The following is a 23,186-nucleotide window of genomic DNA, read 5'->3' as shown; positions in this document are numbered from 1 at the left end:
TGCAATTTGTGGCCAGTAATGACAAGTGCAAGGGGGTCCCCCTGTCTAAAGTGCCCCGGGCCCCCCGAAGGCTTAATCTGGCACTGATTGACAGCCGGGCAGAGAGCAGGGGGCTGCCCGGCTGTATTCAGAGCACTGCATGTCCCGGCTATTTGAAATAATACCCCTTTCACACCAGAAAATGCAGGGACTTACCTGGGAATATGATCCCAGGATCATGCAAGGACATTCTCGGACTGGCCCCTTTTACACCAGCCTAATCCCTGCATTTTCTGGTGTGAGGGGGAGAGAAAACCACCGCCGCCCCCTTTAAACAAACAGCTATATCTTTGGAACCAACTGACCCATTTAAATGTAGGCTTCGAATGATTTTGGTCCCGTGAAACTGGGCCGTTTGGTTCCAGAGAATTCTGACCTCAAACAACATGAACAGCCATGAAATTACATATTAGAAATGAAAAAAAAAAAAATTGGTTTACCCACAATATCTCTAGAACCAATGAACCCATATGGACCAAGTATCAGATTGAAGGCCCAGCAATTTGGGTTCGACTGAGATCAACCTCCAGCTTCTGTAATGCCGGAGTGGGAACTGGCAGCCGTTGGAACCGGGTGGAGGTCGGAATTAGCGGGTTCCATGTTATCCTATGGGGACAACGTTCCAGGTTTGCCTGGCGGTATCTCTGGTTCCCTGGGGGCTAGCGACACGGGGCTGGGCTCGTTGGAAAGCCCTGGAGAGTGGGCCTGAAGCTGAAGCTCCATCAGGCCCATTGTTAATCCGGCCCTGCCCCTATGTACCACTCATTTGTCTATATTACAATTTTACCTATAACTAGGAGAGGTATATTTCCCTTGGAACTATTTGTTCTTGCTTGGTTTTATTCGTGCATATATATATTTACTGGGTACCTAGAGAATATCAACTTTTTTTGTTCTATACTGTATTTCTAGACTGAGGGCCTTATTGTAGTTCATTCTTTCTGACAAAATCCTTCTTAGATGGACAAAACCATGTGCACTGCAGGGGGGCAGATGTAAAATGTGCAGAGAGAATTAGATTTGGGTGAGTTATTTCGTTTCTGTGCAGGGTAAATACTGGCTGCTTTATTTTTACACTGCAATATAGATCTCACTTTGAAGTAAAACCCTGCCCAAATCTAATTCTCTCTGCACAAGTTACATCTGCCCCACCTGCAGTGCACATGATTTTGTCCATCTAAGAAGGATTTTGTCAGAAACAGTGAACTAGAATAAGGCCCTGAGTTTCAATGTCCTACATGACCAAGGCCCCAGGTACCTGAAGCAGCTTCTGGTTCCATACTGTCCCACCTACCTGACTACTGCGATCTGTAGATGAAGGACTTGTAGCAGTACCTAGAATCTCCCTTAATCCATCTGGGGGTTGAACTTTCAGCCATGCGGCTCAGACTCTATGGAACTCACTTCCCCGCACAGTTTGAGCGGCCTCCACTCTCAAATCCTCCAAAAACACTCAAGACTTTCCTGTTTACTCAAGCATTTCCGTAGTTCCCTTTAGCATCACTTATGAAAAACTTTTTGTGTACTTCATTGTTCCCGTACTGTATTACATTGGTATCCGGACTGATCATAAACTGACTCATGATAGACAGTCCTATGGTCGACCACTAATGGTAGACAGTCACAAGGGTCAAAAAGTAGACAGTCAATAAGTCGACGGGGACTAATGGTCGACATGGAAATGGTAGACATGCATTTTTTTTTCTTTACAACATTTTCATCCGACATGTGCCGACAGGCGGTATTTCATGCCATGTGGAGGTAGAATAAAATAGTGTGCCAAGTGCAGCGAGGCACCGTCCCCGAAGAATGGCGAGCGCAGCGAGGGGACAGGGTACACTTAGACCAGGGCTGGGCAACACCGGCCCTCCAGATGTTAATGAACTACACAGCCCAGCATGCTTTGCATCAGTTTCAGCATGGCCACGTAGCAAAATGAATGCAAAGCATCCTGGGATGTGTAGTTCATCAACATCTGGAGGGCCGGTGTTGCCCAGCCCTGACTTAGACAGTGTCCATTTTTACCTATGTCAACATAGACACTCTAAAAACATTAAAAAAGTATGTCGACCTTTGCCCATGTGGACATTTTGTCTGTCGACCTTTTCACCGTGTCGACATTTTAACACATGGTTAAAAGACCTGTCGACCTTTTGACTGTCTATCCTAAGTCAGTCTAGTTTTATACCCTAACCATTCCATTCATAAAGGGCCAGATTCTCCAAGCTTCAAAAGTGATAAAATGGAGAGAGATAAACAGCCAGCCAATCAGCTCCTGTCTGACATTTTTTAAACACAGTCTGTGACATGGCAGGTTTATCACTCTCCATTTTATCATGCCTCGAGTCCTATTGGAGAACCAGCGCTATATAAATACAATTATTATTATTATTTAATCCACTGGTTTCCACAGGAATCGGGACATCTGTCAGAATGAACTTAGGTCTACAGTCATTAGGTCGACCCCACTAGGTCGACTGGCAGGAAGGTCGACCTGACTTAAGGTCGACATGGGCCAAGGTCGACATGACTTAAGGTCGAATTTGCATAAAGGTCGACATGAGGAAGGTCGACTGGTCATAAGGTCGACATGGGTTTTTCACTGTTTTTTGATCCGAATGTCGACACAGTCGACATGGACACAGTTGGCAATGAGAATCGGACCCTCGCATCGCTCGCTTCGCTCGCAATGCTTCGGGCATGGTGCCTCGCTGCGCTCGGCACACTATTTTATTCTCCCACCACGCCCTAGTGGATGGTAGGGCATGAAATACCGCCTGTCGGCACATGTCGGCTCAAAAAACAGTGAAAAACCCATGTCGACCTTATGACCAGTCGACCTTCCTCATGTCGACCTTTATGCAAATTCGACCTTTAGTCATGTCGACCTTGGCCCATGTCGACCTTAAGTCAGGTCGACCTTCCTGCCAGTCGACCTAGTGGGGTCGACCTAATGACTGTAGACCTAAGTTCATTCTAATAGATGACCGCTTCCCTTTCCACATGCTCCACTAAATGGGGCTCATTCTACCAGACGTAACTTGACCGACTTCTCTAATGTCAATATACCTCGAGTTACAAAATTTTGTACAGATAAGAGGGGGTTGGCTGGTAGGTTTGGACTGGCCATGGGGCTACAGGGGAACCCCCATAATGGGGTGAGAATTCCACTCTCTGCTGACTCCCTGTTTTATTCCTGGCCTACATCTACATAAACCACAGAGTGGGAAGACACTGAAACCATTGTTTTCAGGCTGCAGCGCGGACATATGTGGCTGGATATTTCTACACATTAAATCTACTGGTACATTTAATCCCAAATGCTCAGGAGGAAGAAGTTTAGCAACAGTCCCTGAGATGGGCTGAATAAAATATGGGCTGAGATGTAAGTGCCGTGTTTAGGTGCAACGCGCGCCCCTTCTCTAATGAAAATCATGTATTTCACACCGGTGGTGACATTTCTGTTCAGTTCTGAGATTGTCCTGACACCTGCTGGAGCAGTGAGGAATGGCACTGGGGAAATGTTCAGCGTTCACTATTATATTAACCGTTTCAACGCTTTTTGTTTCATTTCAAGAATGGCGACTTATCACTGGTGGCAGAATAGCCCTGGTAGAGAGGAGAAAAATATCCTGTGGTTCATTTATTAAATTAAACAGAACTTCTGGGTCACCTGACCGGTGCGCAGCACAACTTTCGCTTAAATCATTGACGATAATAATAATTTTAACTGTATAGCGCTCTTCCTCCCATAGCGCTTATTGATGCTTAAGAGGCCGTCCGAAGGCAACAGGTGGTCCTCTGGGGACCCATTGGCGGCCTCCAGCTCTTTCTTGCTTTACTGTCAGATTAGATCTTGAGGTATGGCGGATCCAGAGGTGGGACTGCAGCCCAATCCAGAATTTAAATAGAGAAGCGGCACCAACTGATACCACAAAACACTGCCAAACATCGCCAGCCGGGACTAGCAGTGGGTGGGGCTCCTCTATCCAAATTTTGGACTTTGCTGCAACCTCACCCCTGGCTCTACCACTGTTTGGATGGCAGATCAATAATGACTTATGTTGGCATGGTCAACACAAAAAATCTGACACTGTTTTTTTTTTTAAAGTTTTTCATGAATTTGAGGGTTGGCATTACGTTTAGGGGTAGGCACTTGGGGAAGGATTAGGGTAAGAGTAAGACTGGAGGAAGGAGGGGGTTTGGGCTTAGGGACTATGGGGATTGATAGGTTCAGGGTTAAAATAAAATATCAAAAACACTTTTTAAACCTTTTGACCTTTTAAACAAGGTCAACCTAAGTCGCCGTCAATCAAATACATGTTGACGTAATGTCAGTGTTGACCTACTGACCACCTGGTGTTGACCTATTGATCATTGACCACTGTCAACCCATTAACACCCCTTAATATACAGAGGTTCTTTTGCGTCAGAAACACATCAGGTATACAAACGTGTACACCAGGGGTGGGGAACCTCAGGCCCTGGGGCCGTATGCGGCCCCCGTAGATTTCTGAGTGGCCCTCCCACCCACCAGGCGGCTTTGCCGGGAGTCACGTAAAGGGGAATTCTGACGAGAGGTCGGTAGTTCTCGCAAGATTCCTCCTAATCAACAGCAACTGGAGACTGTCAGTCCTATTCAGCGGCAGCCGCCGAAGAGTGGGACGGCTGCAGCAGGACAATTTGTAAGAGACATTTTTACATATGGCCCCCGAAGGATTTTTTTCCCCATACAAACGGCCCTTGGCACAAAAAAGGTTCCCCACCCCTGGTGTACACCAACACCATACACCAACAGAAACACAGCCGGACAGTGGCCCTTATTCTGGTCTGTGCGGCCGGAGCCGCATACGTTGCTCCGGCCGCACAAACCAATCCCCACCTACAATACGGATCGCCACGGCCGTCCGTACGCGGACGGCTGGCGATCCGCATGAAAATGGTGGGGCGTACGCCTCCACCATGGTGGGAGCTGCCCCCTGCATTCGATGGTCGGCGACCATCGAAGGCAGGGCCGCACGCTCCAGCAGCTCCCGCAAGCTTAGACCACACGGACAATCGTCCGTGTGAAAGCTTGTATGGGGGCGGAGAGCTGACATCCGGCGATGTCAGCTTTCCGCCCCCATCACTGGCGTCATAGCCTCATTACCATGCATACGCCCCGCGTTTGCATGGGAACGCCCATGAAACGCTGGGCGTATTCATAGGTAAATGAGGCTATTAAGCCCCTCACGCCCCTATACGCCCCCTTTGCGGCGTATAAAATTTTTGTGCGGCGATTTCCCCTGCACATGCGCAGAGTGACCTCTGCGCATGTGCAGAGCGAAAACATCGGCGGTACGGCCGCACGCGGGCCGTACCGCCCAGATCAGAATAAGGGCCAGTGTTAGTGAAGGGGAACACTGCATTACCCTTTTTGTACACAATAGAACGGAATAAAGTAAAAAACACACAAGACAGTGTTAATAGCAAGAGTCACATATTCAATATAAAATGCAATAAAATAGAATAACACTCCCATGGCCATCATATACAACTTTATCACTCCAATGAGAATCTGCTTTAGTGCAGCAGTGCAAACAGAATAAGCACATAAATAACATAGGTATCCGCTACATGATCTGCTGTAACCACGGTGATACTGACTAAAGTACGGGGAGGGCGCATTACAAAACCAACCAATCAAAATTGGTTTAGTCATCCAGTATCTTTAATCCAGCCCTCTCGAGGAGTAGATCTGAAGAAGTTTCCATGGTTACTTAACAGGGGGTTAAGTCGCCCAATGAGGCTTCTAGATCTACTGAGAGCAAATACCCCCTAACAGGCTATAATAACATCCACACAAGCCACACCTCCAAAACATGAAGCCCTGCCCATTATTATGCATAGCTCCTCCTCATTTTGGCATCAGAATTTTGAGCTGTCCTTCAAAAGTTGGCTACTGGGATCATCGAAGTCATTTGTATTAAATAAAATATCTTAATGAAAAATAACTTTGTAACAAAACATCCAATATAAATATCCAATCGGTAACATGAGTGCAAACTTTCTGTAACATTTCTCTATGGTGAAAACGACTGGCGGAATCTCTATGATTATCCACAATGTGGGTCAGGGTAGCGCCTCCCCGGGGACCGTCCTGGTGCTGAAGATTGCTGAGTAGTGTTCGATCAGCAGCTCTGTAAACATGTTCACCGGCACCAAGGCGTTTAGCGAAGGCGTTCCCTCCCGAGGCCACGCTAAATTCAGTCCGAAGACGCAGGCCAGGTTGGAAGCGGTCATTTTGTTGTTAATGTTTTCCTGAGATACCTGTCAAGGAATGAAAATGAATCTTAGTACAACTTGCTGAGTGCAAAGGGCAGTGACCTGATGTGAGGAGGGGAATGGAGGCAGCAGGAAGCCACAGACTGAGAGTTATATAGTGGGAGGAGCAGGGTCCCCAGCAGCACAGAGTATATCAGGAGATAAGTGATGTGTGTCAGTAAGGACAGGTCTACTTGTGACAGGGACAGTGACATGGTGTGAGATGGGGAATGGAGGCAGCAGAAAGCCACAGACTGAGAGTTATATAGTGGGTGGAGCAGGGTCTCCAAGCAGCACAGAGTATATCAGGAGATGAGTGATGTGTGTCAGTGAGGACAGGGCTGCATGTGACAGGAGCAGTGACATGATGTGAGGAGGGGAATGGAGGCAGCAGGAAGCCACAGACTGAGAATTATATAGCAAGAGGGTCAGGGACCCCAGCAGCACAGAGTATATCAGGAGATGAGTGATGTGTCAGTAAGGACAGGGCTACATGTGACAGGGGCAGTGACATGATGTGAAGGAGGGGAATGGAGGCAGCAGGAAGCTACAGACTGAGAGTTATATAGTGGGAGGAGCAGGGTCCCCAGCAGCACAGAGTATATCAGGAGACAGGTGATGTGTTAGTGAGGACAGGGCTGCATGTTACAGGGGCAGTGACATGATGTGAGGAGGGGAATGGGGGCAGCAGGAAGCCACAGACTGAGAGTTATATAGTGGGAAGAGCAGGGTCCCCAGCAGCACAGAGTATATCAGGAGATGAGTGATGTGTCAGTGAGGACAGGGCTGCATGTGACAGGGGCAGTGACATAATGTGATGAGGGGAATGGAGGCAACAGGAAGCCACAGACTGAGAGTTATATAGTGGGAGGAGCAGGGTCCCCAGCAGCACAGAGTATATCAGGAGATGAGTGATGTGTCAGTGAGGACAGGGCTGCATGTGACAGGAGCAGTGACATGATGTGAGGAGGGGAATGGAGGCAGCAGGAAGCCACAGACTGAGAGTTATATAGTGGGATGAGCAGGGTCCCCAGCAGCACAGAGTATATCAGGAGATGAGTGATGTGTCAGTGAGGACAGGGCTGCATGTGACAGGAGCAGTGACATGATGTGAGGAGGGGAATGGAGGCAGCAGGAAGCCACAGACTGAGAGTTATATAGTGGGAGGAGCAGGGTCCCCAGCAGCACAGAGTATATCAGGAGATGAGGGATGTGTCAGTGAGGACAGGGCTGCATGTGACAGGGGCAGTGACATGATGTGAAGGAGGGGAATGGAGGCAGCAGGAAGCCACAGACTGGGAGTTATATAGTGGTAGGAGCAGGGTCCCCAGCAGCACAGAGTATATCAGGAGATGAGTGATGTGTTAGTGAGGACAGGGCTACATGTGACAGGGGCAGTGACATGATGTGAAGGAGGGTGGTATGAGGCTAATTATCTGCAGGCGGGATTAGTATATAATTGTTGAGTTATCTATTTATTTTGCTTTTGCATAATAGATTCCATCTGAATAATGCAGTTCCACCCGCGCAATTACAGAACTAATGACTTTAATGTGTCACATGGGGAATTGCTAATATCATTGCTCTAATTGAGTAATCAGATTTATACGCACATCTAGATGCACATTTTTGTCGAATAGAATTATGTTCTTGCAGCCCATCCAGACCCGTCCGTCAGTCCAGAGAGCGAGTGACAGCCGCGGTTGTGGAGTCTGATGCTATGGATTTAATGAGAGCCAGGGCGCTAATGTACTCTGTGCTGTACATAATGCAGCGCTTGGCTGGCTAATTACTGTAGGACCTCTGCACACCTCATTACCGCCTCAAGTACCTGGCTCTCAGCGAGTGCATAGAGATGATGCATCTAGTGTTCAGCAAATGTCATTTACAGTGCAGGCTCCACGCGGCCGAACACAGAGGATCTTCAGTGAGTGGCGCAAGGGTTTCCCTGAGAGCCTCCGCTAAGGTTAATGAAGCCAGGAAGAGGTTACCTGGAGCTGTACAGATTTTATTTTCCAATTCCAATAATGAAATGTTATTAATTGCTCTTACTACATAAAGCTCTTTTCTCTTTCCATACAATGAAAAAATGATGGCAGCAGGAGGCGACAGAGTTATATAGTAGGAGGTGCAGGGTCCCCAGCAGCACAGGGGCAGGATTCCCAGGAGCTGAATGATGGGTTAGTGAGGACAGGGCTGCATATGACAGTGGCAGTGACATGATGTGAGGAGGGGAATGGGGGCAGCAGGAAGTCACAGACTGAGAGTTATATAGTGGGAGGAGCTGGGTCCCCAGCAGCACAGAGTATATCAGGAGATAGTGATGTGTCAGTGAGGACAAGGCTGCATGTGACAGGGGCAGTGACATGACGTGAGGAGTGGAATGGAGGCAGCAGGAAGCCACAGACTGAGAGTTATATAGTGGGAGGAGCAGGGTCCCCAGCAGCACAGAGTATATCAGGAGATGAGTGATGTATTAGTGATGACTGGGCTGCATGTGACGGGGGCAGTGACATGATGTGAGGAGGAGAATGAAGGCAGCAGAAAGCCACAGACAGAGAGTTATATAGTGGGAGGAGCAGTGTCCCCAGCAGCACAGAGTATATCAGGAGACGAGTGATGTGTCAGTGAGGACAGGGCTGCATGTGACAGGGGCAGTGACATGATGTGAGGAGGGGAATGGAGGCAGCAGGAAGCCACAGACTGAGAGTTACAGTATATAGTGGGAGGAGCAGGGTCCCCAGCAGCACAGAGTATATCAGGAGATGAGTGATGAATCAGTGATGACTGGGCTGCATGTGACGGGGGCAGTGACATGATGTGAGGAGGAGAATGAAGGCAGCAGAAAGCCACAGACAGAGTTATATAGTGGGAGGAGCAGTGTCCCCAGCAGCACAGAGTATATCAGGAGATGAGTGATGTGTCAGTGAGGACAGGGCTGCATGTGACAGGGGCAGTGACATGATGTGAGGAGGGGAATGGATGCAGCAGGAAGCCACAGACTGAGAGTTATATAGTGGGAGGAGCAGGGTCCCAGCAGCACAGAGTATATCAGGAGATGAGTGATGTGTCAGTGAGGACAGGGCTACATGTGACAGGGGCAGTGACATGATGTGAGGAGGAAAATGGAGGCAGCAGGAAGCCACAGACAGAGTTATATAGTGGGAGGCTGCATGGTCCTCCAGCAGCACAGAGTATATAAGGTGAGGAGTGATATGTTAGTGAGGCAGATGTAAGATTGTGAGGGGGGGGGGGCATAGACTTGAAAATTGCAGAGCGCACCCCACGCATTTTTAAATAAAGGTCCTCCATTTTTTAAAATAAAATATGGCTTGGCACCAATTTAGAATACCAATATAGCTTAAAGTACTTCCATATGACCTTAAGCTGGTCACTCCATTACCTTGATGGCTAACTTTGACACTCCAGCTGTTGTTGAACTACACATCCCAGCATGCTCTGCATCAGATTTAGCATGGCCAAATAGCAAAAGTGAAGCAGAGCATGCTGGGATGTGTAGTTCAACAACAGCTGGAGTGTCAAGGTTAGCCATCAAGGCTCTATGATGTGCTGAGGCAGGGGTGGCCAAATCGGTCCTCGAGATCTACCAACGGTCCATGTTTTCCAGGTTACCTAGCTGGTGCACAGCTGTAGTCATTACTAACTGTCACATTTCCCAGGTCACCTAGCTGGTGCACAGGTGTAGTCAATACTAACGGTCACATTTTCAAACCTGCTGCATTCATTCCTACTATAGATACACAGGTTGCCTGGAAAACATGCACCGTTGGTAGATCTTGAGGACAGGTTTGGCCACCCCTGTGCTGAGGGGTATAGCTGTTATCTGTAGTCTGAGAGGAAGACCCGACCCACCCTGGGCCTTCCTACCATTTTGGTTGGGTGTAATTACCCAGTTTGTTTTATCATTGTTTTCAATTGTAAAACACAAGAACCAGTTAATAAAATACAATAAATAATACTGTAGGATGCGTTTCTCCTACAGAAAATCTGATTTCATCAGGGGTCTAACAGGGAAAGGGGAGGAGGTCTCAAAGGGAAAAATGAGGGGCTCTGGGGAGAGGGGCTGCAACTAAACTGTTCCTGAAAAAGAGAATTGTTATTTACAAAAAAACAACAACCTAGAAAGAGCAGCAGCCGTCACTGTAACCAAACCGGCACCAACCAGAAGCGTCTGCCACGTACCATGTTAAGGAAGCACATGAGATACTTCAGGATGGCGTAGTTATGCTCCGGGAGACGCTGTACGATCTGTATGCAGCTGTTTACCCGCAGAATGGTCTCCACGGCTGGAACAAGACAACAGAACAAGTTACACGCTGGGATTTCCTCCAAACAAAAAAACTATTATTGAGAATACATTCTATAACATTATTCTGTCCTGATAGTCGATCATTTCCACATCATTTATGTTTAAATAGGATTGGCATAGGGATGAACATCGTTGCCATTGCCATCAACGGCAATTCTGCAACTGGCTATCGATAGTGCTAAACTATGCAATGGATGACCATAGATATTTTTACATATCGGATGGTCTTCCATTGTGTTTGATTGATTGGCCTGTGGGGGCGGGGCTTCGCAGGTATCGGGGGCGGAGCTATGCTCCGTGTCCCGGCACATATAAAAAAAAAAAAAAACAGCAAAACATCGTTATGCTGTTACATCGATGGAGGGAAACCATCTGTTCTCCCCCATCGATGGCAAAAGTATTCGACATCGGCCATGAACCATCGATGATTTTGAATCATCGGTGGTCGATGGCCATCCCTAGATTGGCATAAAGTTGACAGTCAGCATGTCAACTATGGATTTTTAGGGATACGGTCATTAGGTCGACAAGCGTAAGGTCGACAGTTATTAGGTCGACATGCTGAAAGGTCGACATGAGTCTAGGTCAACAGGTCATTAGGTCGACACAAGCATTAGGTCAACATGGGCTAAGTTGACAGTCAAAAGGTCGATATGGGGTTTTTCACTGTTTTTTTGACCCGGCATGTGCTGACAGGCGGTATTTCATGCCCTAACATCCACTAGGGTGTGGCGGGAAAAAAACACAGTGTTCGAAGCATGGCTAGCGCAGCGAGTCATGCGAGGGGACGCGGTGCACTTTATCCTGTGTCCATGTCGACTGTGTCGACATTCAGGTAAAAAAACTGTGAAAACTCCAAGTCGACCTTTAGATTGTCGACTAAGCCCATGTTGACCTAATGCCTGTGTCGACCTAATGACCTGTCGACCTAATACTCAACCTGTCCCATGTCAACCTGTCCAATGTCGTCCTTTCAGCATGTCGACATAATGGTGTCGACCAACGTATGGTCGACCAAATGATTCATACCCTATTTTTCCTATCAGTTGGGAAGTAACCATAACCACAGCCTAACAATAACTACAGCCGGTTGTCGACATCTAGAATGTTGATACTGAACGTATACACATTGGAAACTAATATACAACTACCAGATTCTCTAAGCTTCAAAAGTGATAAAATAGAGAGTGATAAACAGCCAGCCAATCAGCTCCTGTCTGACATATCACAGACTGTGTTTTAAAAATGTGAGGTAGGAGCTGATTGGATGGTTGATTATCACCATCACCATAGAGAATCTGGCCCTTTGAGAGAAACCATCAGTCAGTCCGCTCCTAGCTGACACACCCCCTCACGGAGGAGACATCATTTGACGGCCGCACCCAATCAAATGATTTTTCCCGCCTTCACTCTGACTTTTCAGATGGCCACTACTAGCTGAATTGGGGGCAGACGCTGACGTCTGCCACCCACCCCAAGGATGCATGGGCACGCCTGTGTTTGCAGGGGGAACGCCCAGCATTTCCATGGGCGCACACACCGGTTTTGAGGGCACGCCCAGTGGCGTAACTATAGCACCGCAGCCCCCGCAGGCTTACCTGTCTGCGCGTCCAAGGATCCCCTTCAATCAACTCTATGGAGACGGACCACGATAAAATGGCCGCCCCATAAAGCAGACCGTTCTCTGAAACTGTCTGCAGTATGGGGGCGGCCATTTTATTGTGGTCCGTCTGCATAGAATTATTAATGGAAGCCAGGAGGGGATCCGGGACGCGCAGACAGGTAAGCCTGCGGCGTTAGGGGGGGGGCACCGGCGGCCAGGGTGGGGAGGCCGGTGGGGAGGGGGTGGGAGGCGCCCCCCCATTAACGGTGGGGGGGGGAGCCCCAAACCAAGCTACGCCACTGGGCACGCCCATAAAACGCTTCCTGCCCACCATTGTGTAACTGGCAGAGAGTGTGAAACTTGTAGGCGTTCGCCCAGGGGGCTTGCACGTGGGCATATTTTACACGCGCAAACCCCCACCGCCGACCATGGTAGCAAAATGTGACCCGAGCCATCAAGTCTGAATCGCCCTCAAGGTGAAAATAAAAGTAGAAGGTGATAATGCACCAGCCAATCAGCAGTTTGAAAAATGACAGTTGGGGGTTGATTGGCTGGTGCGCTGTCACCTTCCACTTTATCTCTTTGCCAGGCGTAATACACCCACCCCTGCATTTGAAAAGTGACAGTTAGGGGATGAATGGGTGGCAGTTTATCTCGCTCTCCAATGCTTTGTCCATCTGCCCCCTGTAAGGCTACTTTGGGGTATGGCAGGATGTCCATAGGGCACATTAAGGCCTAATGCTGAGGGCATACGGTCGTATTGTCAACTGCATTTAGGTCGACAGTCATTAGGTCGACACTGTTGGGTCGACATGTGGGAAGGTCGACAGGGTCCTAGGTCGACATGGGTCAAGGTCGACAGGTGTCAAGGTTGACATGGGTATAGGTCGACATATGCGTTAGGTCGACATGGGTTTTTCACTGTTTTTTGAGCCGACATGTGTCGACAGGCGGTATTTCATGCCCTACCATCCACTAGGCCGTGGTGGGAGAATAAAATAGTGTGCCCGAAGCATGGCGAACAATGCGAGGGGCTGCGGTTGACTTCCAACTGTGTCCATGTCGACTGTGTCAACATTCGGGTAAAAAAACTGTGAAAAACCCATGTTGACCTTGCGACCTGTCGACCTAACCCATGTTGACATAACCGATGTCAACCTAACGCATATGTCGTCCTAAACCAATGTCGACCTTGTTCTATGTCGACCTAGACACCTGTCTACCTTGAGCCATGTTGACCTAGAACCCTGTTGACCTTCTCACATGTCGACCCAACAGTGTTCACCTAACTATGGTCGATAAAACGACCCACACCCATGCTGAGAATTCCCACCGCCTCCTTAACGTCCGCCCTGTAATCTGTCTTTGCCGACAGAAGTGACAAGTTCTACAATGTATTCTAGGTGACCTTTAAAATCTTGAATAAATTCAGATTTACAATTCATTTGACTGAATAAAAAAAAAATCAATTGGAAAAGCAGTTTTACAGCGTATAAATGAGCGGGAGCCATACTGTATATAGCTGGAGATCTGCAATTAGCGCCTCCCCCTGTGCTCTCTTACAATGGCTGCCTGATGCGCACCACGTAGGCCAAACTCACCGGTGATTTCCAGGATCGGCCGGTAAGAGTCGTAGGTCAACAGGGGCTCCGGGAGTTCCCGCAGAAAGGTCTTCAGGATGCCCGCGGGTACGTGTATGTCTCCATATTCATCCAGATTCACTGGCTTTCCTGCAGATTGACACAGGGGCACGTTGATTGGTTCCACTCATTAATATTTAGTTGTTTAACATGCAAACAGAACGCCTGAATATTAATTAAGTCTGCAAATTTAGAAGCAATTCAAGCAGTGAAATAATAGATTCAAGAATCACAGAGCAAGTCATTATGTTATTGTTGTACTTCGCGTTTAATGCGCTAGAATTGAGAAATTAAGTTCCCAGCACGTGCCAGTAAAAGGAAATTAGATCACATTTCTTCCCCATTCCGGTGCTTGGTCAAAACAACAACTGAACCTCTTGACCGTGTCTACAGACTTTTTTTTACACCGAGTTGCAGTCACATGACTGATCGTTACATTCGTGACTTGACAACACTTGAATTGCTCAGCCGGACGCCCTCTAGTGGCCGCCTTCGAACAACACACTTAAATCCCCCCATAAAGTTGAGGCGCTATTATATAGGATGATGTGCAATGACTTCTGGACATGTGGGATAGTTTCCTAAACTACAGCTCCAGCCAAGCTCCTTCTCCCATAAACCTGCGTACACACATTATGTTGAATATAGAATTATAAATTAATAAACCCCCAGGGATGCTGGATATGACGGACTAGGGATACTTGGCACTGTGCACGTGATGTGACATAGTGACACACAATATAATTACTAATAATCTCAGCACTCGTGACATTTCACCCGTCGTGTCAGGACCCGGGGACACTATATTCCACCACGATATACACCATGCTGTCCGCACGGGGAAGTGTACCCCTGGGAGATGTATCTCAGACACCACAGAACAAGGCTGGTGATTTCTCTCCTCTGTGAATCACACCCCCCCCCCCCCAGCCTCATACAGTACACTGTAAATCCCTGCTGCGATCTCCCCAGAGGCCTCACTACATCTCCCGTTAACCCGACATCTAGATTACAAATGGCTTTATGATTAACTAATTTAATGAGCGGGCGCTACAGCAGCAAATAGATTCAGCAGCGGTGAGATGGGCTCGCTCCGCTGACTGCAGATTGCTTTGAGGAACACTGACCGAGGTTGTACAGCTTCTGGACGTCTTTGATGATGTGGACCGCGACCGATCTTCGGAACAGGCCCTCCGCACGCATGCCTGGGAGGAGAGAGACATTGGCGCAGTTACATCGGGCAAATAGATGGCCTGGAAGATTAATGTTCTAACACGCGTGTGACGCGAATATACATATAACCCGGAGAAGCGAAATATCTGTCCGGTGGGTTCTGATGTCATAAGTTGATGATGTCATCAATTCAGCGTTCATTCCATGTGTTCTAGGGAGCAATGCAGCCTCTGTGTCAAACTTTGTGGCCTTATATTGGTCAGATGTACTAAGAGCAATGAAGTGGAGAAAGATAAACTACCGGCCATCAGCTCCTGTCATTTAAAAAAAAAAGGCTAAAACGTGACAGTTAGGGGTTTGCTCTCTGTCTACATTTGCTCATACTTGTGGACTTCACCAGGATGGCCGGGAGGCGCCAGAAAGAGGCAACAACTGTCCTTCACACTTAGACACATAAGCAACTGTCAGTGAGGTCCTAGACAGTGATGTTGGGCAGAGTTTGGGATGGCAGTTGGTGGGGCTCCCCAATTTGAATTTTGAACTAATACCCCCCACCCAGCAAAAAGGTCCCGGTTGTAGCCACCATTTCCTACCCACACAGCAATAACACCGGAACAACCCTAACAAGGATTTAGTAGCATGAAAACTCAAGTATGTGGATGTGTGGTACCTGGAGAGCACTAGAGACCCTACAGAGGGTGAGTCACCAGGATAAATGCAATAATTATGTTACAGAGAAGCCGCTTACCATAAGGTCAACATAATATTAACAGAGGATACGGTACTAAGATTATCAGTAAGAGACACCACTTCTAGTGTTATGTGCTGATAGATTTATAGTTACCTGCGCTATTTACTAGAGTGGATAATGTTTATCTGGAAAACTATACACAAATCATTCATACAGCGACACAGCACAGCAGCCCCACAGGCATACAGCTATACAGCACAGCACCCCCACATGCATACAGCGAGACAGCACAGCATCCTCACATGCATACAGCGAGAGACAGCACAGCACCCCCACATGCATACAGCGAGAAACACAGCAGCCCCACAGGCATACAGCGTCACAGCACAGCACCCCCACATGCATACAGCGTCACAGCACAGCACCCCTACATGCATACAGCGACACAGCACAGCACACCCACATGCATACAGCGACACAGCACAGCACACCCACATGCATACAGCGACACAGCACAACAGCCCCACATGCATACAGCGACACAGCACAGCACCCCCACATGCATACAGCGACACAGCACAGCACCCCCACATGCATACAGCGACACAGCACAGCAGCCCCACATGCATACAGCGACACAGCACAGCAGCCCCACATGCATACAGCGACACAGCACAGCAGCCCCACATGCATACAGCGACACAGCATAGCAGCCCCACATGCATACAGCGACACAGCACAGCACCGTCCCAATTTACATTTAATACCCAAAAGCTGACAGTTTTTATTACTTAAACAAAACAAAACAAAAAACAGGACAAAGTAACAAATAAATAAATTATAAGAAATTCACAAACAAAATCTCACCTTTCAATTTCAGATAGGATACAGTCTGTTCCATAACGGGTGGGATCAGCTCCCCATTATTTTTGTTCTTTAGACTGTAACAGAAGAGAAGATTAAAAAGACTTATACTAAATAGGATGGAGGGTCAAATAGATTGTTCTCATGGTGTGATTCCCGTTCCCACCCTTACTTTAACACAACTTATGGAGAGCCCTTGGCCACAGATGATTCAGAATCATTTGTGGTTTTTGGCAGATGCCGAATAATTTTGCCATCAATGGGGGTGAACCATATGGCACAGCATAACCGAATGTTTTTTTTTATACAAGGTGCTGGGGTACAGAGCAAAGCTCCACCCCCTGACACCCATAAATACCTGCCCCCAGGTTCTGATTTGCCCACGGGCCAGTCAAGTCAGAGAACAGGGATGACCAGCATTCAATGAAACGGTAGATGTTCATCGATTGCATAGCTAACAACCTCTGCTGGCCACTTCCTACTGTATAATCGCCATCGATGGCAACCACTATGCCCATTACAAATGCCACATTCCATTTTCATATCTTATTACGTTCTCGATTTCACTGGACTCTCCATCTGGCAGCATGTTTGACCCAGCATGAAGGAAGTTTGGAGTACTTAACTGACCACTGCCACCGGGGAGAGGGGTTCCAGATGATGTTCCAACATGTTCTAATATCCGCCGCCAGTTTTCACTCCCCCCTGCCGGGTACTGCATTCTTAATAATCGTATATACTCTAACATATCGATTAACGCAAAGGGCAGCTCTTTCCCTAAGAGCTGTCCTTTGCGATGCACCGCGGGCATGCTGGGAGGGATCCGTGACGGACCCCTTACACAATCTGCGGGAAGAAGGCCATAGGCTTCTGCAGGAAATTGCTAGCTTTGATTCCCTCCGCAGTGCTGACACAGCGGAGGGGGGGTGGAGCATACAGAAATTCCGTAAAAACCCTGAAAACTCTGTTTCTACCGCTTTTCTGTTTTAGAACATCCTGTCCCAAGTCATGCATCCTCTAACAACACTCTGGGTGTGCTAGGACCCGGATAGGCAGATAGGCAGACTTGGTGGCGCCCCCCCAGATCCTGGCGCCGGCCCTGCATACATACATACATACATACATACATACATACAAATACATACACACACTGCAGATTATAAAATAGCAAATATACAACATTTCAAAACATTTAGTATTGTCTATGTAGTAATTTTTGTGCTGTTATATAGATTTTATTGGTTCTGTGAAAGAGACAAATTCCCCAATTATAACCTGCAATGTATAATTGTACAATGAACACTGCAGATGTATGTGCTCCTATCACTTAATTCAATACTACTACATTTATTTCACTAACCCATTGGCATTCCTTCTCTATACATTGATTTCTCATTATCTAGAAGTCCGGGGTGGGGGTGGGGGGGATGCGGCAAGCACTGCCATTTGCATGCTATGCACCCCACCGCCACTGCAGGAGTACTTTGAGTGAGGGTGCTGGGAAAGATCTGACCGGATCCCTCCCAGAAGGAATTGCAGAGAGATCCCGTAGGCTTCTATAGGTGACAGCATTGGCCTCTGCATCCAAGCCAGAATGTATCGCATTCCAGATCTTTGTACATAAGAGAGAAGCGATCAAACCTCGCGTTGACATTCTCATGTCGGCCTGATGACTGTGGATTATTATCGGCATATCGAGGAACACTCGTCTCACAATCCAGGAGATACAGTACGTAAACATAGGAGTTGAAATGTGGAAGTCACACTGGCTTAATATACAAATCAAAAATACCAAGAGGACGCTAACGCTGTTATACAATAATAATCTCCAGCAATTATTGCAAAATCTATATAAATATAAGATGTAAGATATATGCCGCGCTTATCTGAAGTTCATAAAAAACAAACAAATATAATCCCTCTTCAGGGGTTCCTTCAGCGAGCTGGAGAGATGAAAGCGCCTTAATTCAATAACGTAGTTCTCTTCTTTATGTAAATAAATCAGAAGATGGAGAAGCCCTCGTACCCGAGTCACTCTCTCTTTAGATGCTGAAATTAGACCCTTTTATACCCCTTTCAGACCGCACTTTTTACCCGTTATTTTGCCGTTTTAAAACGGTAATTTGTGCAGTCTGAAAGGTGCAGAGTGAATTTACCGGTTCTATTGAACTGGTATTTCTAAACGGTAATAAAGCAGGGTCCTACCCGTTTCAGACCCGTTTTTTTTATCCTCTGTTTTCTATGGGTTAAAACGGGTTAATTATTGTGAAGGAACAAAAACTGCATTGAAATACCGTTTAACCCCTTCCCGACATTGCCTTTTATGGTAATTTTTTTTTTTTTTTCCTCCTTGCGTTCAAATAAGCGTAACTTTTTAAATTTTCCGGCTATATAGACACATGAGGGCTTTTTTTTTGCGGGACAAGTTGTACTTTTTAATGGTACCATTTACTATACCGTATAATATTCTGGGGAATCAGGAAATAATTCAATGTGGGGTAAAAAGAAAAAAAAACGCAATTCCACAATTTTGCGCTGGTTACGTTTTTTTTGGAGTTCATAGTTCGTTTAAAATGATGGGTTATCTTTATTCTATGGGTCGTTACGATTCCGGTGATACCAAACTTATATAGTTTTCGTTACATTTTACCACAAAAAAAAAAAATAGAAAATGTTACGGTTTTTCGAATTTGCGTCGCGTCGCCATGTTCTGCGGCTTATAACTTTTTTATTTTTCCACCTACGGACCTGGGTGAGGGCTCATTTTTGCGGGCTGAAGTGTACTTTTTAATTAATACCATTATGGGATATGGGCGACTTTCTGATCTCTTTTAGCTATTTTTTTTTGGGTAGGCGATGCGACCAAAAAACGTAGTTTTGGCGTTGGGGATTATTTTCCGTTTACGCCTTTAACCGTGCGGGATAACTAATGTTATATTTTAATAGATCGGACTTTTAGGAACGCGGCGATACCAAATATGTTTAATTTTTTTATTTTTTATTTATTTTTATTTGGGAAATGGGGAAAGGGGGGTGATTTGAACTTTTAATATTTTTTTATTTTTTTTTTTATTTTTAAACTTTATTTTTTTTACTTTTACTACAAGGCCCCCTAGTGTACTTGACCACTAGGGGGCGCGATCGCCTGTACTAGGTTCAGCCATAGAGCTCTATGGCTGAACGTAGTGATTTTATGCACTTCCTATTACATCCTGCCTCAGGCAGGATATGATAGGTATGCAGACACGGCCAGCACAGGGGTCTACATTAGACCCCTGGCTACCATGGCAACCGATCGGCACCCTCCGATCTCGCTGCGGGGGGCCCCGATCGGCGCCGGAGGGGGGCGCCCCCCCTCCGATCAGCTATTTAAGCACTGCGGTCGCTTTGCCCGCGGTGCTTAAAGGGTTAAACGGCCACGATCGGCGAACTCGCCGCTCGTGGCCGTGAGAGCAGGGACCTGGCTGTAATATACAGCCATTACCTGCTCTCTTTCAAGCCAGCTCACTCCGTGAGCTGGCTTGATTCCCCCGCAACCGACATATGACGTAAATGTACGTCATATGTCGGGAAGGGGTTAAAGACATTCAGTGTGAAAGGGGTTTAAGCTGGCAGACCCGTTTTTTAGAAACGTTTTAAAATACCTGGTCAAAGCCAGTTTTGCGGTCTGAAAGCAAACTTACTGAAAGCACCTAAAAAACAGCCAAGGACCCCTCGTTATACGCGGTTTTAATATACGTATTTATTTATAGAAAATTCCCATAATATTGAAATAGATGCTTACATAAAACTTGTAAGATGAAGTTTTAACCCCACTTATGGTAAGAGGCCAACAGCATCCTTTTCATACTAGAGTATATGATCTCTGGACAGAAGCACCTCTGAGTGACTGTTAATCTTGCAACTTCACCCTGTGCGTTTCGTCTTAGTCAAGACTTCATCAGGGGTAGATTAAAAAAATAAAAATCAATGGAATGGTATCTTGCAAATTGTATCCAAAAGGTGAAAATGGAAACATATCTTTCCCGTGGAGGTACTGTGCTCTTCCCTCTCTGCCAGCAGGATAGAGCACAGTGCTCCATTGGAAATGAAAAACTGTAGGGCATTTGTTAAAATGCCAGATATCCATGTATTCAATTTCATACTTTCAGTTGTCGTTTATCGTGTATGGAGGGCGGCGCTATTTAGCAATCTGGCAAAAGCTACATTCAATATCAATACTACAGTAATTCTGTGTTTGTTTTACAGATCATTGCCTCACTCGACGCAGTTCGCCATTACAGGAAAGTGATACATTACAGCACTTAAATGTTTATTTTTACTTTTTTCTCCTGTTGATTTTTGCACAGGGTAAGAGCGACATTGCTCCCGGCCGGATGATGCAGATTCTCTGACAGTAACGAGTATTTTATTAAGTGCGTGAAATAAACGGCTCGGTGAGCAAAGGTTTATCAATGCGGTGTCTGACGGGGCAGAGCGCCAGGATGCGTCTGCCGTATCCTGCAATCCACCTTCCTGCATTAATAACTTCTGCATAATGATCCGCTTAGCAGTGCTGCTGCTGGTCCAGCCAGCCACGCAAATTATTGTTGACCCCAAACGGTTCAATAAGCAGCAGCTCATACGGAGATAAGTAATAGGAACTGAGTGCTGTGATCCTGTAGTGTCTGAAGGAATCAAAGTAATTGAGATGTTGGTTAAGGGATCCGATCACTGTCCAAGGAGCAACCAATATTAAACATTGTATAAAACCTACACTAATATCTATCTATATTATATATTCACATACACATATCAAATTAAGTTATACTCTTACTACAATGTTTGATTTGATATATTACAGAACCATGTATGATTTCCAACTGCACACTTGAACTACTTCCCATTGTCATCAAAATCTCCTCATAAAGCAGCAGCGCATCCCCGCTTCACCAACAGTAGCACATCCCCGCCTCACTAACAGAAGCTTATGCCTGACTCACTAACAGCAGTCCATCCCTGCCTCACTAACATCCACATATTCCCGCATCACTGACAACAGCACCTCCCCGCCAGCAGCCCAGCCCCGCCTCACTAACAGCCACGTATTCCAGCTTCACTGACAGCAGCGCACCACCGCCTCACCGACAGCAATGCATCCCCGCCATACAGACAGCAACGCATCCCCGCCTCACTGACAGCAACGCATCGGTGAGGCAACGCATCCCCGCCTCACAGACAGCAACGCATCCCGCCTCACGAACAGCAGCACATCCCCACCTCACTGACAGCAGCACATCCCCACCTCACTGACAGCAGCACATCCCCACTTCACTTACAGCAGCGCATCCCCCGCCTCACCGACAGCAACGCATCCCCGCCTCACCGACAGCAACGCATCCCGCCTCACCGACAGCAACGCATCCCCACTTCACTGACAGCAGCACATCCCCCGCCTCACCGACAGCAGCACATCCCTTTCTCCTCACTGACAGCAGCACATCCCCCGCCTCACTGACAGCAGCCCATCCCCCGCCTCACTGACAGCAGCACATCCCCCACCTCACTGACAGCAGCACATCCCTGTCTCCTCACTGACAGCATCACATCCCTGTCTCCTCACTGACAGCAGCACATCCCTGTCTCCTCACTGACAGCAGCACATCCCCGCCTCACTGACAGCAGCACATCCGCACCTCACTGACAGCAGCACATCCGCACCTCACTGACAGCAGCACATCCCCCGCCTCTCTGACAGCAGCTCATCCCCTACCTCACTGACAGCAGCACATCCCTGTCTCCTCACTGACAGCAGCACATCCCTGCCTCACTGACAGCAGCCTGTCACGATCTGGATAAAACAGACATTATTTTACCTTCTAGTGCCTCTCCACAGTCTCTTCAGTAACTCCCTAATGCTGCAGCTGTGTCTGACCTGATGCATCAGCTCACTACAGCTGCACTCGTTAATGCTCCTGGCCACAAGCATGGCATGAACAAACAGTCTTTCCCGCCATAGCCTGACATGGGGGCTGCCATGTTTTCCCAGTCACATGTCATTCCCGTCCAATCCTGTTTGATCTGATCTCCCTGTCATACCTGCCCGGCCAATCCTGGCCACCCAGTGGGTATAAGTATGCTGGGAGCTCTCAGATCAATGCTAGTGCTTCAGTTGTCATTTGTCTATGCAAGTGTTACCTGCTGGTGCATGTTCTCCTTTGCTGCAGTGTGTTCCAGGTATTCCATCTCCTGAGAAGTCCGGGTATTCCATCTCCGTGATCCACTATCCGCTGCCCAGCAATCCAAGCCTAGCTCCAGGACCCTGGTCCTATTCGATGTTTCACCATCGGCCCTGAAGTCCGATATTCCGGACCCACAGCCTCAGCTTCCGTCCATTGTTCCGGACCCACAGTCTCAACTACAGTCCGTCATTCCGGACCCACAGTTGCCTCTTCAAATCCGATATTCCGGATCCGATGTTCCACCATTGATTTCATCATTCCACCCAGCTGTAAAGTATTGCTATCTACAGTGACTGTATATATTCCATCATTGCATACTTTA

General features: G+C 47.3%; 1 protein-coding gene across 1 annotated transcript in view; it reads right to left on the bottom strand.

Annotated features, from left to right (window-relative positions):
• Positions 1 to 5,493: 5,493 nt before the first annotated feature.
• ARHGAP8 (Rho GTPase activating protein 8) overlaps positions 5,494 to 23,186 on the bottom strand; it is a 47,943-nt gene continuing 30,250 nt past the window's right edge. The window contains exons 6-10 of the mRNA XM_083180092.1: positions 16,647 to 16,756; positions 15,043 to 15,120; positions 13,877 to 14,005; positions 10,546 to 10,649; positions 5,494 to 6,348 (exon numbers count right to left, since the gene is read on the bottom strand). Coding sequence (XP_083036218.1) covers positions 6,151 to 6,348; positions 10,546 to 10,649; positions 13,877 to 14,005; positions 15,043 to 15,120; positions 16,647 to 16,756 — 619 coding nt within the window. The 3' untranslated portion in view covers positions 5,494 to 6,150. The remainder of the gene's footprint in view (positions 6,349 to 10,545; positions 10,650 to 13,876; positions 14,006 to 15,042; positions 15,121 to 16,646; positions 16,757 to 23,186) is intronic.

Source organism: Crinia signifera, chromosome 4 (genome assembly GCF_055691185.1).
Source record: "Crinia signifera chromosome 4, ASM5569118v1, whole genome shotgun sequence".
NCBI classification, from domain to species: domain Eukaryota; kingdom Metazoa; phylum Chordata; class Amphibia; order Anura; family Myobatrachidae; genus Crinia; species Crinia signifera.
The sequence above is the reverse complement of the archived record's forward strand: the minus strand, read 5'-3'. Positions and strand labels throughout refer to the sequence as shown.